This window comes from Entelurus aequoreus, linkage group LG18 (assembly GCF_033978785.1).
Source record: "Entelurus aequoreus isolate RoL-2023_Sb linkage group LG18, RoL_Eaeq_v1.1, whole genome shotgun sequence".
In the NCBI taxonomy this organism is placed as follows: Eukaryota; Metazoa; Chordata; class Actinopteri; order Syngnathiformes; family Syngnathidae; genus Entelurus; species Entelurus aequoreus.
The window spans coordinates 41,772,806-41,789,741 of NC_084748.1; the positions used below are offsets into that span (position 1 = coordinate 41,772,806).

General features: G+C 38.0%; 1 protein-coding gene across 3 annotated transcripts in view; it reads right to left on the reverse strand.

Moving 5' to 3' along the window:
* The window catches only part of sh3pxd2aa (SH3 and PX domains 2Aa), a 315,840-nt gene that overhangs the window by 53,516 nt on the left and 245,388 nt on the right, over positions 1-16,936 (reverse strand). For all 3 annotated transcript variants that reach the window (XM_062027174.1, XM_062027175.1, XM_062027176.1), the window contains one exon: positions 14,021-14,149. In XM_062027174.1, the coding sequence (XP_061883158.1) occupies positions 14,021-14,149 (129 nt within the window). The remainder of the gene's footprint in view (positions 1-14,020; positions 14,150-16,936) is intronic.

A 16,936-nucleotide genomic window follows, 5' to 3' on the forward strand; every position in this document is an offset into this window, starting at 1 on the left:
ATATATACATACTATGCAAATATAAAAAAGCTTGTTGTGAAAAATGAGTTGGAATTTCACAAGAAAAACTTTGAATTTTGGCAGTATTATAATAAAAGTAATCATTTTACTCAACGCAAGTCCAAATCTTACAAGAAAAACTGAACATGTGTGCAATATTATGATAAAAGTTGGAATTTTACTCAATAACAGTCACAATTTTTCAAGAAAAAAATAAAAATGTTGCCAATTTTATGAAAATAGTCGTAATTTTACTCGGGAAAAAAATCACAATTTTGTAAGAAAACTTTACAATTTTGGCAATATTATAATAATAATCTGAATTTTACTTGGCAATTTTACTCAAAAAAATGTCACTGTTTTACAAGAACAAGAAAAAATTTGGCAATACTGTGATAAAAGTTAGACTTTTATATGACAAATGTCGCCATTTTGCAATAAAAAGTATTCATTTTACATTAGAAAAAGTAATAATTTATAAATATAAAAAAGCTTGTTGTGAAAAATGTGTCTGAATTTCCCAAGAAAAAGGTCACAATTTCACATTAAAAACTTGGAATTTTGGCAGTATTATAATAAAAGTCATCATTTTACTCAACGTGAGTCAAAATCTTACAAGAAAAACTGAACATTTGTGCAATATTATGATAAACTTTGGAATTTTACTCAATAACAGTTGCAATTTTACAAGAAAAAAATTTAAATTTTGCCAAATTTATGAAAAGAGTCGTAATTTTACTCGAAAAAAGTCACAATTTTATAAGAAAACTTATTATTAGAATAATAATCGGAATTTCACTTGGCAATTTTACTCAAAAAATTTCTCTGTTTTACAAGAACAACAAAACAATTGACAATACTGTGATGAAAGTCAGACTTTTATATGACAAATGTCGCCATTTTGCAATAAAAAGTATTAATTTTTAATTAGAAAAAGTAATAATTTTACATTAAAAAAGGCATAATTTTATGAGAAAATATTGCAGTAAGTGGCAATTTTACAAGAAAAAATTAAAAATGTTGCCAAATTTATGAAAAGAGTTGTAATTTTACTCGAAAAAAGTCACAATTTTATAAGAAAACTTATTACAATAATAATCTGAATTTTACTTGGCAATTTTACTCCAAAAATGTCACAGTTTTACAAGAACAAAAAAAAAATGCAATACTGTGATTAAAGTCAGACTTTTATATGACAAATGTTGCCATTTTGCAATAAAAAGTATTCATTTTACATTAGAAAAAGTAATAATTTTACATTAAAAAAGTAATAATTTTATGAGGAAATATTGCAGTAAGTGGCAATTTTACAAGAAAAAAATAAAAATGTTGCCAAATTTATGAAAAGAGTCGTAATTTTACTCGAAAAAAGTCACAATTTTATAAGAAGACTTATTATTATAATAATAATCGGAATTTCACTTGGCAATTTTACTCCAAAAATGTCACTGTTTGACAAGAACAACAAAAAAATTGGCAATACTGTGATAAAAGTCAGACTTTTATATGACAAATGTCGCCATTTTGCAATAAAAAGTAATAATTTTACATTAAAAAAAAGTAATAATTTTACATAAAAAAGTAATAATTTTACCAGAAAATATTGCAATATTACAGAAACAGAAATAATGAGAGAAATTGTTCCCAATTTTATAAGAAAAAAAGTTGACACATTGTGAGAAAAATAAGAAAAAAAGTCGAGACATTGTGAGAAAAAGACTGCTTTTAGTTAATGTATTTATTTATTTTGTTTGTAATTGTTTTTTAATCTTCATTATTGACTTCAAGGTATAACAGCATGTCTATATATACATATTTAATTTATTTATGTTATTATTTATGGCCAAAGGGGGCGCATTTCAATTTCGTACACACACTTGTTATTTCATATGTTGACCACACAAACCGACACACAGTCAATTTGAACAATCCCTCCTTTTTGGGACCACCCGCATTTTGATAGATTTCACCTCCAGGGGTGCAAATGAGACATTCTCTATTAGATGCAATGGTTTTCCGTATTGGGACCATGATTTATGTCATCACTTGTTCATCGATCCTCACATGGAAGCTACTTTTCCTTGTTGATGTCTCAAGAAGGGCAGAAATACAATAACACACACACACACATTTGTGTATTTGTTACCTTCTTGAGACCACCCTTTCTAGATATATAAAGGTTTGTATTTACAACATGAATACTATATACATACTATGCAAATATAAAAAAGCTTGTTGTGAAAAAGGTCACAATTTCACAAGAAAAACTTAATTTTGGCAGTATTATAATAAAAGTAATCATTTTACTCAACGCAAGTCAAAATATTACAAGAAAAACTGAACATGTGTGCAATATTATGATAAAAGTTGGAATTTTACTCAATAACAGTCAACATTTTTCAAGAAAAAAATTAAAAATGTTGCCAATTTTATGAAAATAGTCGTAATTTTACTCGGGGGAAAAAGTCACAATTTTGTAAAAAAAACTTTACAATTTTGGCAATATTATAATAATAATCGGAATTTTACTTGGCAATTTTACTCCAAAAATGTCACTTTTACAAGAACAACAAAAACTTTGGCAATACTGTGATAAAAGTCAGACTTTTATATGACAAATGTCGCCATTTTGCAATAAAAAGTCATCATTTTACATTAAAAAAAGTAATAATTTTACATAAAAAAAGTAATAATTTTATGAGAAAATATTGCAGTAAGTGGCAATTTTACCAAAAAATAATAAAAAATTTGCCAAATTTATGAAAAGAGTCGTAATTTTACTCAAAAAAAGTCACAATTTTATAAGAAGACTTATTATTATAATAATAATCGGAATTTCACTTGGCAATTTTACTCCAAAAATGTCACTGTTTGACAAGAACAACAAAAAAATTGGCAATACTGTGATAAAAGTCAGACTTTTATATGACAAATGTCGCCATTTTGCAATAAAAAGTAATAATTTTACATTTAAAAAAAGTAATAATTTTACATAAAAGTAATAATTTTATGAGAAAATATTGCCATATTACAGAAACAGAAATATGAGAAATTGTTCCCAATTTGACAAGAAAAAAAGTCGACACATTGTGAGAAAAAGACTGCTTTTAGTTCATGTATTTATTTATTTTGTTTGTAATTGTTTTTTAATCTTCATTATTTACTTCAAGTTATTACAGTATGTCTCTATATACATATTTATTTTATGTATTTTATTAATCTTGGCCAAAGGTGGCGCATTTCAATTTTGTACACACACTTGTTATTTCATATGTTGAACAGAGGGGGGCACTTTTAAAACCAACAAACAGTCAATTTGAACAATCCCTCCTTTGTGGGACCACCCTCATTTTGATAGATTTCACCACCAGGGGTGCAAATGAGACATTCTCTATTAGATGCAACGGTTTTCTGTATTGGGACCATGATTTATGTCCTAACTGGTTCACCGGTCCTCATATAGAAGGTACTTTTCCTTGTTGATGTCTCAAGAAAAGTAGCAATACAAGAACACACACACACACACACACACACACACACATGGGTAAATAAACAGGCTCTCACACACAAACTCGAGGTTTCCATCTAAGTTTTTTTAGTGTGTTAGAGTAAAACACCAATTCATAAAATAGGCAGGGTAAGACTGATAAAAACATGTTACTCCACTAGGAAATATTGAGCAACAATGTCAGAATCTATCCAAAAACAAGTCGGTTCAATTCCTCAAAAGGAAGTACGTGGTCTTGAAGCCTTGCAAGTGAACTAACGGGCCTGTTATGCAAGCTCTGTGTTTGTTTGTTTGGCTATTGTCGTACACTCGCCATCATCCTCGGAAATATTACTCCAATTCCCAGAAACGTACGAAAGCACACACATTCACTTATTGCGCCACTCTAGTGGCTTATGATGCAATATTCCGTTTTATGATGTTCTAATGTGGCTCTCAAACATGTCAGTGAAAACATGAAATACATAACATCTGCCAACATCTCCAATGAATGGAATAATAAGTTGCATCATAAAAATAACTCATGCTTCATGTTGTTGACCAAAGACATCACTATTAGTTTCATACGCGGCTGGCTAGACGTAAAAGGAACATAAAAAAAAAAAAGAATATATATATATATATATATATATATATATATATATATATATATATATATATATATATATATATATATATATATATATATATATATATATCACCTCCTCATTCAATGAGTTTTCTTTATTTTCATGACTATTTACATTGTAGATGGTCACTGAAGGCATCAAAACTATGAATGAACACATGTGGAGTTATGTCCTTAACAAAAAAAGGTCAAATAATTGAAAACATGTTTTATATTCTAGTTTCTTCAAAATAGCCACCCTTTGCTCTGATAGTAATCAGACATTGGCATTAGGGTACATTAAACATAGTTTTCTTATTGCAAGTTTGTCTTTAAAGGCCTACTGAAAGCCACTACTACCGACCACGCAGTCTGATAGTTTATATATCAAAGATGAAATCTTAACATTGCAACACATGCTAATACGGCCGGGTTAACTTATAAAGGGCAATTTTAAATTTCCCGGGAAACTTCCGGTTGAAAACGTCTATGTATGTTGACGTTTGCGCGTGACTTCGATGGTTGAAGCGGGAGTATTCGGACACATTGTATCCAATACAAACAGCTCTGTTTCCGACATCTACAAAGCAATTAGCTACAGGCTGCCACCTACTGATATGGAAGAGTATTACACGGTTACTCTGCCGAGCTCTAGACAGCACCGACACTCAACAACAACACATCATTTGCAGACTATAATTACTGGATTGCAAAAAATATTTTTAACCCAAATAGGTGAAATTAGAATTAGACGGCACACCAGACTGTACCTCACGGCACACTAGAGGTTGAAAAACACGCAATTGCAACCCAGCTATAGTGTGTACGATTTTGAGGGCAAAAATGCACATATTCAATTTTGGAATAAGGCTGTAAAGACAACAAAATGTGGAAAAACTGAAGCGCCGTGAATACTTTCCTGGTTGCACTGTAAAAAAAAGAACAGGTATAGTTGCAAAAGGAATCTCGCCTTAAAAATAAGATGCCAGCTCCCCGCAGTGTGACAAACAATATCACCAGCATATTTTACGACTAAAATTGCGACCACGGTCATCAGCAGTCTGAGTTGAAGCCAAGCTCCAGCCTGGAGTTTACAACAAGCAATAAAGTCTGCTCCTCCAACAGCTTTGCTCTCGCAGGACACCGACATTAAGCTTCCCTCTTAAGCCGGGGGTAGGCACCGTTCAATTTTGGTCGTGTCAGACGAGAGATGTAATTGTGAAAAGATCAGCCGCCGTGGCGGGAAAAAACGGGATGTGCAAAGGACATTTCTTATCTTCGATTGTAACATTTTAGGTGTTGAGTGCAATTGAATGTACATCAGTACATGCAAATCTATTTTGGTGCAGTTGGTAGAGTGGCCGTGCCAGCAACCTGAGGGTTCCTGGTTCGATCCCCAGCTTCTACCACCCTAGTCACGTCCGTTGTGTCCTTGAGCGAGACACTTCACCCTTGCTCCTGATGGGTGGTGGTTAGCGCCTTGCATGGCAGCTGCCGCCACCAGTGTGTGAATGTGGAAAATAGTGTCAAAGCGCTTTGAGTACCTTGAAGGTAGAAAAGAGCTATACAAATATAACCCATTTACCATTTATTTTAAAGAGGACTTATGATTAGAGATGTCCCCGATATTATCGGCCGATAAATGCTTTAAAATGTGATATCGGAAATTATCGGTATCGGTTTCAAAAAGTAAAATGTATGACTTTTTAAAAATATCTACGGCTTTTCACACACACAAGGCATACTTGGTCAACAGCCATACAGGTCACACTGGGGGTGACCGTATAAACAACTTTAACACTGTTACAAATATGCGCCACACTGTGAACCCACACCAAACAAGAATGACAAACACATTTTGGGAGAACATCCGCACCGTAACACAACATAAACACAACAGAACAAATACCCGGAACCCCTTGCAGCACTAACTCTTCCGGGACGCTACAATATACACCCCCCGCTATCCCCAAACCCGCCCACCTCAACCTCCTCATGCTCTCTCAGGGAGAGCATGTCCCAAATTCCAAGCTGCTGTTTCGAGGCATGTTAAAAAAAATAATGCACTTTGTGACTTCAATAATAAATATGGCAGTGCCATGTTGCCATTTTTTTCCCATAACTTGAGTTGATTTATTTTGGAAAACCTTGTTACATTGTTTAATGCATCCAGCGGGGCATCACAACAAAATTAGGCATAACAATGTGTTAATTCCACGACTGTATATATCGGTATCGGTTGATATCGGAATCAGTAATTAAGAGTTGGACAATATCAAAATATCGGATTTCGGCAAAAAAGCCATTATCGGACATCTCTACTTATGATGATTTTAATCTACATTTAAAACACTTCTTTGTGGTCTAGATCAGTGGTCCCCAACCACCGGTACCGGTCCGTGACGCATTTGCTACCAGGCCGCACAGAAACACTAATTAATTTATGAACTAACGCATTTTCTCAAACTTAACTTCCGCCTGTCCCACTAAACACTAATAAGCTTGTTAATAGATGTATATTACTCCCTTGTTATAGTACATGAGACAATGCACATTAATGGACATATAAAATGTTAAAGGCCTACTGAAAGCCACTACTACCGACCACGCAGTCTGATAGTTTATATATCAATGATGAAATCTTAACATTGCAACACATGCCAATACGGCCGGGTTAACTTATAAAGTGCAATTTTAAATTTCCCGCTAAACTTCCGGTTGAAAACGTCTATGTATGATGACGTATGCGTGTGACGTCAATCGTTGAAACTGAAGTATTTGGAACCATTGAATCCAATACAAAAAGCTCGGTTTTCATCTCAAAATTCCACAGTATTCTGGACATCTGTGTTGGTGAATCTTTTGGAATTTGTTTAATGAACAATGAAGACTGCAAAGAAGAAAGTTGTAGGTGAGATCGGTGTATTAGCGGCTGGCTGCAGCAACACAACCAGGAGGACTTTGAGGTGGATAGCAGACGCGCTATCCGACGCTAGCCGCCGACCGCATCGGTGATTGGGTGAAGTCCTTCGTCGCACCGTCGATTGCTGGAACGCAGGTGAGCACGGGTGTTGATGAGCAGATGAGGGCTGGCTGGCGTAGGTGGATAGCTAATGTTTTTAGCATCGCTCTGTGAGGTCCCGTTTCTAAGTTAGCTTCAATGGCGTCGTTAGCAACAGCATTGTTAAGCTTCGCCAAGCTGGAAAGCATTAACCGTGTATTTACATGTCCATGGTTTAATAGTATTGTTGATTTTCTGTCTATCCTTCCAGTCAGGGGCTTATTTCTTTTGTTTCTATCTGCAGTTAAGCCCGATGCTATCACGTTAGCTCCATAGCTAAAGAACTTCGCCGATGTATTATTGTGGAGATAAAAGTCACTGTGAATGTCCATTTCGCGTTCTCGACTCTCATTTTCAAGAGGATATAGTATCCGAGGTGGTTTGAAATACAAATCTGTGATCCACAATAGAAAAAGGAGAAAGTGTGGAATCCAATGAGCCAGCTTGTACCTAAGTTACGGTCAGATCGAAAAAAGATACGTCCTGCACTGCACTCTAGTCCTTCACTCTCACGTTCCTCATCCACGAATCTTTCATCCTGGCTCAAATTAATGGGGTAATTGTCGCTTTTTCGATCCGAATCGCTCTCGCTGCTGGTGTAAACAATGGGGAAATGTGAGGAGCCCTTCAACCTGTGACGTCACGCTACTTCCGGTACAGGCAAGGCTTTTTTATCAGCGACCAAAAGTTGCGAACTTTATCGTCGATGTTCTCTACTAAATCCTTTCAGCAAAAATATGGCAATATCGCGAAATGATCAAGTATGACACATAGAATGGATCTGCTATCCCCGTTTAAATGTTAAAAAATCATTTCAGTAGGCCTTTAATGTGCCAGATTGTAGCCAAAGGATAATTATTTTTTTTGCTGTATTTATCTGCCACATGTAAAGTAGAAAGCCTGTCTGTGAAAATAATGCATACATTTCCCTGGTGGAAAAAAGGTTGGGGAACCCTGGTCTAGATGGTCTATTGGATACGCTTTGGTGTAACATTTGCATTAATTTTGCTCCACCGTCACTTTTATAAGCCGTTTTTGAGTCTGTATGCATTATGTTGGAATTTGGAGCCGTTCCCAGATTGCAAATGAAACCACGCCCTATCCCCTATGTGTCAAAGTTAAAGCCCGCTGGCCAGATCCGGCCTGCGAATGAATTATCTACGGCCCCCGGGATGATATTAGATTAGTATTAGATCCGGCCCAAAGGCCACAGCCGCCTGCTGCTGTTTTGCACGCACCAATACTTTTTGAGCGCCGTGTGTAATGTTCTATATTTTCAATGGAACATATACAATGTTGCTGTCGTTTACTTGAGTCATATTGCCATCATAGTGCTGTCTACAACACGTATCTCTTATGTTTGACTGCCATCTACTGGTCACACTTATCATTACACCATGTACAAAATAACATAGCTTCAAAGTGGGTAAGCTCAACCAAACTCATTCCTTACATTAGGCGCACCGGGTTATATGGCGCAATGTCGAGTTTTGAGGAGAAAAAAAAGGATTTTAAGTGCGCCTTATAGTCCGTAAAATATGGTACTACTTTTTTTTGCAACATAACCTTTGACCTCTTTCATTGTAGTTTACCTGTACGGTTTTATATTTTCACTTTATGGTAAGTGCATTTTGTCTTGTAAAAGTGGGCAGTTACACACACTATATATACTGTACATACTGTATATATATATATATATATATATATATATATATACACTGTAGATTTGAATAAAGCCATGTTGTTAGTCAAATATGGTATGTCAGTAGTTTAATGACAACATGGGAGTGCAAGTACGAGAATCTGAGCGCCGTTCATAAGCGGTATAGCGGAACAGGCGTTGCACATTATACAAATTCACTCGGTCACAACATTAGGTACACCTGCAAACTCTCAGATCGATTCTGAGACACATAAAAAAACCTGCAGATTTTAAGAGCATTCATGTTGCATGTTTGTGTTATGTGCACGCCAAGATTAGATGAAAGTAATACTTTACGCATTTTTTTGTTGCGTCCTCACAGCCTGAAGCTGCGGGGGAGGAGCTCTTCCCCCTGTGGCTGAGAATTTGACTTCAAACGTCAAACAGAAGCATCTAAGACGGCGTTGCGAGCTCACGCCAAAGTGCATAAATCTTATGAGTTGACGCTTTGGCATTGTTTTAGCGCAAGTATTCAACATTGTAAATATTCATACATCAGACAGGACTAAATTCATCGTAGGTCCACTTAAAAAACTACAAAAATATTGTTAAAAAAAAAAAATTTTGGACCAATTAGGTGAAGTTGCATAATTTCCCACGGCACACCAGACTGTATCACAGTGGTTGAAAAACACTGCCCTAGGGGACACAACTACCAGAAACATAAATAGGGAGACCCCTCACCAAAATATTTAGAATTGAAGAAGTCTTTTGGGTGAAAGGTGAAACTGAGAATCTAGACATAGTGCGACAAAAATGAAACGAAACATGATTGTAACCAATACTGAGTTGTGACAGATAATGGATGCAGCAGGGTTGTAAATGTAAAGCATGTCAGCTTGGCGCTGCTGCTACAACCTCAGAGATGAGAACAACTGGGACAGATTTGAGATCAGCCTGAGGTGCACACATGGTGACCATCCAATGACATTGTTGTTCAGAAGCTAACATTTGCTCCGTCAGAGCCACGTTTCTTTTCAAACGAGTGTGTACAGTCCATTCCGTACTAATGATCTACCCATTTCACAACACTGCAAAAACTGAAATCTAAGTAAGATTAATTATCTCAAATAAGGGTGATATTTGCTTATTTTCTGTCTGATAAGATCATTCTTCTCACTAAGCAGATTTTATGTTAGAGTGTTTTACTTGTTTTAAGTGTTTTGGTCCTAAATGATGTCAGTAAGATATTACAGCTTGTTGCTGAGATTTTATCACCTATATTGAGTAAAACATGCTTGAAACTAGAATATCAACTGTTGCAAATCTGTGTCATCAACACTCACAAGTATAAAACTACTTTTTTTAAAGTAATAATTTCTTATTTCAAGCATGAAAAAAAAAAAAATCATGACTTTGACACAATTGTGTCTCTTAATTAAAACAGATAACAGCCAAATGGACTTTGTGTTTTATTTTCAATGAAACAATAGAAAATACTTACTCATATAGTAGTACAGTTGGCACAGTACAGCAAACTGACAGTTAATATTTAAACATTTAAAGGCCTACTGAAATGATTTTTTTTTTATTTAAATGGGGATAGCAGATCCATTCTATGTGTCATACTTGATCATTTCGCGATATTGCCATATTTTTGCTGAAAGGATTTAGTATAGAACAACGACGATAAAGATCGCAACTTTTGGTATGTGATAAAAAAAAGCCTTGCCCCTACCGGAAGTAGCGTGACGTAGTCAATTGAACACCTCATATTTTCCTATTGTTTACAATGCAGCTAGAGCGATTCGGACCGAGAAAGCGACGATTACCCCATTAATTTGAGCGAGGATGAAAGATTTGTGGATGAGGAACGTTAGAGTGAATGACTAGAATGCAGTGCAAGACATATCTTTTTTCACTCTGACCGTAACTTAGGTACAAGCTGGCTCATTGGATTCCACACTCTCTCCTTTTTCTATTGTGGATCAGGGATTTGTATTTTAAACCACCTCGGATACTATATCTTCACCCTTGCCCCCGGTGCCACTCACACCGGTGAATGAATGTTGAATGAATGATAGGTGGTGGTCGGAGGGGCCGTAGGCGCAAATTGGCAACCACGCTTCCGTCAGTCTACCCCAGGGCAGCTGTGGCTACGAAAGTAGCTTACCACCACCAGGTGTGAATGAATGATGGGTTTTTAACATGTAAAGCGACTTTGGGTACTTAGAAAAGCGCTATATAAACCCCAGGTATTATTATTATTATTATTATATCCTCTTGAAAATGAGAGTCGAGAACGCGAAATGGACATTCACAGTGACTTTTATCTCCACGACAATACATCGACGAAACACTTTAGCTACGGAGCTAACGTGATAGCATCGTGCTTAACTGCATATAGAAACAAAATAAATAAATCCCTGACTGGAAGGATAGACAGAAGATCAACAATACTATTAAACCATGGACATGTAAATACACGGTTAATGCTTTCCAGCCTGGCGAAGCTTAACAATGCTGTTGCTAACGACGCCATTGAAGCTAACTTAGCAACCATACCTCACAGAGCTATGCTAAAAACATTAGCTATCCACCTACGCCAGCCAGCCCTCATCTGCTCATCAACACCCGTGCTCAACTGCGTTCCAGCGATCGACGGTGCGACGGACTTCACCCGATCACAGATGCGGTCGGCGAGACGGAGGAAGTTAAGGTTAGTTCGCCGGCTAACGCGTCTGCTATCCATCTCTGTCTTCCTGGTTGTGTTGCTGTAGTCCGCCGCTAATACACCGATCCCACCTACAACTTTCTTCTTTGCAGTCTTCATTGTTCATTAAACAAATTGCAAAAGATTCACCAACACAGATGTTTTCAAGTTTCAAGTTTCAAGTTTATTATTCTTCGGTCAATCGTCAACAAAATAAACAAACAGTTGTACATTCTTAAATTGAAAATGAAAATGTTGCAGAATACTGTGGAATTATGAGATGAAAACAGAGCTATTTTGTATTGGATTCAGTGGGGTACCGATACTTCTGTTTCACTGGCTACATCACGCGCATACGTCATCATCCAAAGGCGTTTTCAACCGGAAGTTTAGCGGGAAATTTAAAATTGCACTTTATAAGTTAACCCGGCCGTATTGGCATGTGTTGCAATGTTAAGATTTCATCATTGATATATAAACTATCAGACTGCGTGGTCGCTAGTAGTGGCTTTCAGTAGGCCTTTAACATTTTATATGTCCATTAATGTGCATTGTCTCATGTACTATAACAAGGGAGTAATATACATCTATTAACAAGCTTATTAGTGTTTAGTGGGACAGGCGGAAGTTAAGTTGGAGAAAATGCCTTAATTCATAAATTAATTAGTGTTTCTGTGCGGCCTTGTAGCAAATGCGTCACGGACCGGTACCGGGCCCCGGACCGCTGGTATCAGAGCCTCGTATCGGAGAGTTTAGATCAAAGCCGATACAGCTGATATAAGATAATGATTATAGTTTGACATGCAGAAAGCAATGTAAAATGCATCCATCCATAAAAATAATAAAATTAATTAATACGAGAGCATTCAACATAATTTCTGCCTTTATTATTTAATTCAAATGTGTTTCTCCCATATTTAACCAAAGGGCTAGCATTTCTTTGGACCACATGGTGTCTTATTTTTCCAGCCATACTCATTTCAGTTAAGACCTGCTCGGTGGCCTTGTGGTTAGAGTGTCCGCCCTGAGACTGGAAGGATGTGAGTCATACCCAAAGACTATAAAAATGGGACCCATTACCTCCCTGCTTGGCACTCAGCATCAAGGGTTGGAATTGGGGGGTTAAATCACCAAAAGATTCCCGAGCGCGGCCACCGCTGCTGCTCACTGCTCCCCTCACCTCCCAGGGGGTGAACATGGGGATGGGTCAAACGCAGAGGATAATTTCACCTAGTGTGTGTGTGACTATCGTTGGGATTTTAATAGAGATGTCCGATAATGGCTTTTTTGCCGATATCCGATATTCCGATATTGTCCAACTCTTAATTACCAATTCCGATATCAACCGATATTGATATATACAGTCGTGGAAATAACACATTATTATGCCTAATTTTTTTGTGATGCATTAAACAATGTAACAAGGTTTTCCAAAATAAATCAACTCAAGTTATGGAAAAAAATGCCAACATGGCACTGCCATATTTATTATTGAAGTCACAAAGTGCATTATTTATTTTAACATGCCTCAAAACAGCAGCTTGGAATTTGGGACATGAGGAGGTTGAGGTGGGCGGGGTTTGGGGGGATTGTAGTGTCCCGGAAGAGTTAGTGCTGCAAGGGGTTCTGGGTATTTGTTCTGTTGTGTTTATGTTGTGTTACGGTGCGGATGTTCTCCCGAAAAATGTGTTTGTCATTCTTGTTTGGTGTGGGTTCACAGTGTGGCGCATATTTGTAACAGTGTTAAAGTTGTTTATACGGTCACCCTCAGTGTGACCTGTATGGCTGTTGACCAAGTAGGCCTTGCATTCACTTGTGTGTGTGAAAAGCCGTAGATATTATGTGGCTGGGCCTTTAAGGCACACCCCCAATGTTGTTGGCTGGGTGGAAATCGGGAGAAATTCGTGAGAATGGTTGCCCCGGGAGATTTTTGGGAGGGGCATTGAAATTCGAGAGTCTCCCGGGAAAATCGGGAGGGTTGGCAAGTGGGAGACGCAGTACCACTTCGTACAGCGGCGTTTTAAAAAGTCATGAATTTTACTTTTTGAAAACGATACCGATAATTTCCGATATTACATTTTAAAGCATTTATCAGCCGATAATATCGGCAGTCCGATTTTATTGGACATCTCTAGATTGTAACATTAACTTTTAAAAAAGCACAGAGACTGAGTCACCAACACGTGGAATTCTTAGTTTGGGCACTCGATTCTGCAAAATGGTATGCATGTTTGTTTTGGCAATATTTGGTCGTAGATGACATGTGACAACCAGGGCAAACATACTGAATCAATCAAAAAAAGTGGGTTGTAAGAAAAACGAGGTACTGTACTACTGTATTGATAACAGGATTAGGTAGACTTGACTTTAGAGCAAACTGTACTACTAAACTACAACATGTTCTCAGTGCTGAATTCCACATATGCAACAGCAGAAATAAACACGGCCAAACATAGCATGAGCCAAGAGAATAAAACAAGAGTACTCACCACTTTCGCTCTTTTCAATCACGTCCACCGTCTCACCGGCCTTGAGGCTGATCTCAGAGTTCTCCTGCCGCTCGTAGTTTGCCACAGCCACATACTGCTCCAGCACCATAGGTTCCAAGCTGTCAATCCCTGAGCGGAAGAAGAATGACGTCAGCCACCTGCCCGTTCTCACGCTCTGCGAAAGCCCGTTGCAGCCGACCGTACCCCTGCCTCTGAGCACGGGGTACGCTGCCATCAGCCCACCTTAGCACCCCGTCGCTGTGTTTCCTCCCTGGACGATCACCACATAATAAGCTGTCAATTCGACTGCACAGTTCTAAATATTCTGCCATATGGCTGACAGGACCCCCGAGCAACTGTGCAGGATGGAGGGGCATCGGAAGAAATCAAAACCCTGTGAGGCTGTCCGCAGAAGTTGCCCTCTTGCGACTAAAGTGGAACCATGACCGAAACGGAACTTAAGACGGACACTGAAGAAGAACCTAAAGAAAACCACTAAAGAAAGCCCTGTGAGGCTGTCCGTAGAAGTTGCCCTGTGAGGCTGTCCGTAGAAATTGCCCTCTTGCGACTAAAGTGGAACCATGACCGAAACGGAACTTAAGACGGACACTAAAGAAGAACCTAAAGAAAACCACTAAAGAAAGCCCTGTGAGTCTTTCCGTAGAAGTTGCCCTCTTGCGACTAAAGTGGAACCATGACCGAAACGGAACTTAAGACGGACACTAAAGAAGGGAGAAAAAGAAGGGAACGTTTGAGAGAGAGACTGAGGATCGAATGGAAAATCCACAGTGTGGTTTAGAGGAAAGGCCTCCCCTCCACTGCCTCTGGGAGCCAGTCGTTGGACGGGGAATTAATGGGGGGGGTTACCACACCAATCGTGCTAGTCCGCAACGCTGGCCTTAAATAGAAACATATGATGGAACTGGAGAGGGAGAGAGAGACTGGGTCCAAAGTTTGTGTAAAACAAAAGAAGAAAGTGTTTTGTTTTCCCCTCTGATGTCGAAAACCTTTGTACCGCAACCAGACTTGATACCTGACTTAGAGGCTGACATGCCAGCGAGAGGCAATAGAGATAACTCAAAATGATTTGCAAAGGTTTTTCAATTCCAGTGACCGGATAAATATAAAAAAGAGAATAGACATTTTGGGACAGATAAATCAGTTCAGATGTGTTTTAAAGGTCGGAAAAGTTCATCGACTGAAACAAAACAATTGCAGCTATGTTGTGACGATCTGTCACTTCATTTCTGTTTGTTTCCTCGTTTTGTATTCACTTCCTGTCAGTGCTCTTGTTTTGTTTTCTCGAGCGCTCCTCAGGGCTCGAAGATTCTGTCGGGAACTCGCATGGCTGCCGGATTAGTGACCCCAAAATGCAGGAACCAGGAGAACGGCGCGCAGGTAAGAGGAGTTTAATTTACTCAAAACAGTTTCTGTTTGCTCCCTTGTTTTGTATTCACTTCCTGTCAGTGCTCTTGTTTTGTTTCCACTTCCTGCGTGTCCCGTTGAGCACTGTGTTTGTTCCTTCACCTGCTGTTGATTGGCAGCCGGTCCACACCTGCTGCCAATCACCATGTCTCTATTTATGCCTGTCTCGAGCACTCCTCAGGGCTCGAAGATTCTTGTCGGGAACTCGCATGGCTGCCGGATTAGTGACCCCAAAATGCAGGAACCAGGAGAACGGCGCGCAGGTAAGAGGAGTTTAATTTACTCAAAACAGTTTCTGTTTGCTCCCTTGTTTTGTATTCACTTCCTGTCAGTGCTCTTGTTTTGTTTCCACTTCCTGCGTGTCCCGTTGAGCACTGTGTTTGTTCCTTCACCTGCTGTTGATTGGCAGCCGGTCCACACCTGCTGCCAATCACCATGTCTCTATTTATGCCTGTCTCAAGCGCTCCTCATGGCTCGAAGATTCTTGTCGGGAACTCGCGTGGCTGCCGGATTAGTGACCCCAAAATGCAGGAACCAGGAGAACGGAGCGCAGGTAAGATGAGTTTAATTTACTCAAAACAGAAATAAAGCAGTCTTGCATTGAAGAGGTTCACAACGTAAGTCAATCTTCGAGCCCTGAGGAGCGCTCGAGACATGCAGGAAGTGGAAACAAAACAAGAGCACTGACAGGAAGTGAATATAAAACAAGGAAAAATAAACAGAAATGAAGTGACAGATCGTCACATATGTTTTGTAACAAAACTGGATTAAGTCCTGTTTATGTTAAAAAGTATTTCAGTTCGAACAACTCATTAAGTGTACTGTGAACTTCTTATTACTAAATTAATCTACATCGGAAGTCGACATACAATTTGAGAGCCAAAAGGATAATTTCCTTAAGAAATGTCACGGTTTATGTCGGCAAATGTGGTATTAACATCAGCTCATGAAAGACAAAGGGTAATACTAAAAAAAATGCCCAATAGTCCAATTCATACTGAATGGTATACACAAGCTTTGGAAATGATATCAGCAGAAAAAACTGCATTTAGTTTAGATAGTAATGAGTCATATATTGGAATATGGGATCCGTTATTTAAATTTGTTTTAACTATTAAATGAACACAAAATATGACTTCTTTTATCTTTGTGGAAAATATTGTGTTGTCAAGCTTATGAGATGCGATGCAAGTGTAAGCCACTGTGATACTATTTTTTAAATGTTTTTATTTTTTTATAAATGGCAGTGAGGATAATATCAATAAGGGATTTCTAATCACTGCTTTGTTGGAATTCTTATTAATATTGATACTGTTGTTGTTATTATTCATTTTTGTTTGACTACTTTTGGATTGTTTTGTGTCATGTTTGTGTGTCCTCTCAATTGCTCTGTTGATTGCTATTCTGAATGTTGCTGGGGTTTGGTTTTGGAATTGTGATTGTATTATTAAGGTACTATTGTGTATTATTTTGTTGGATTGATTACTAAAA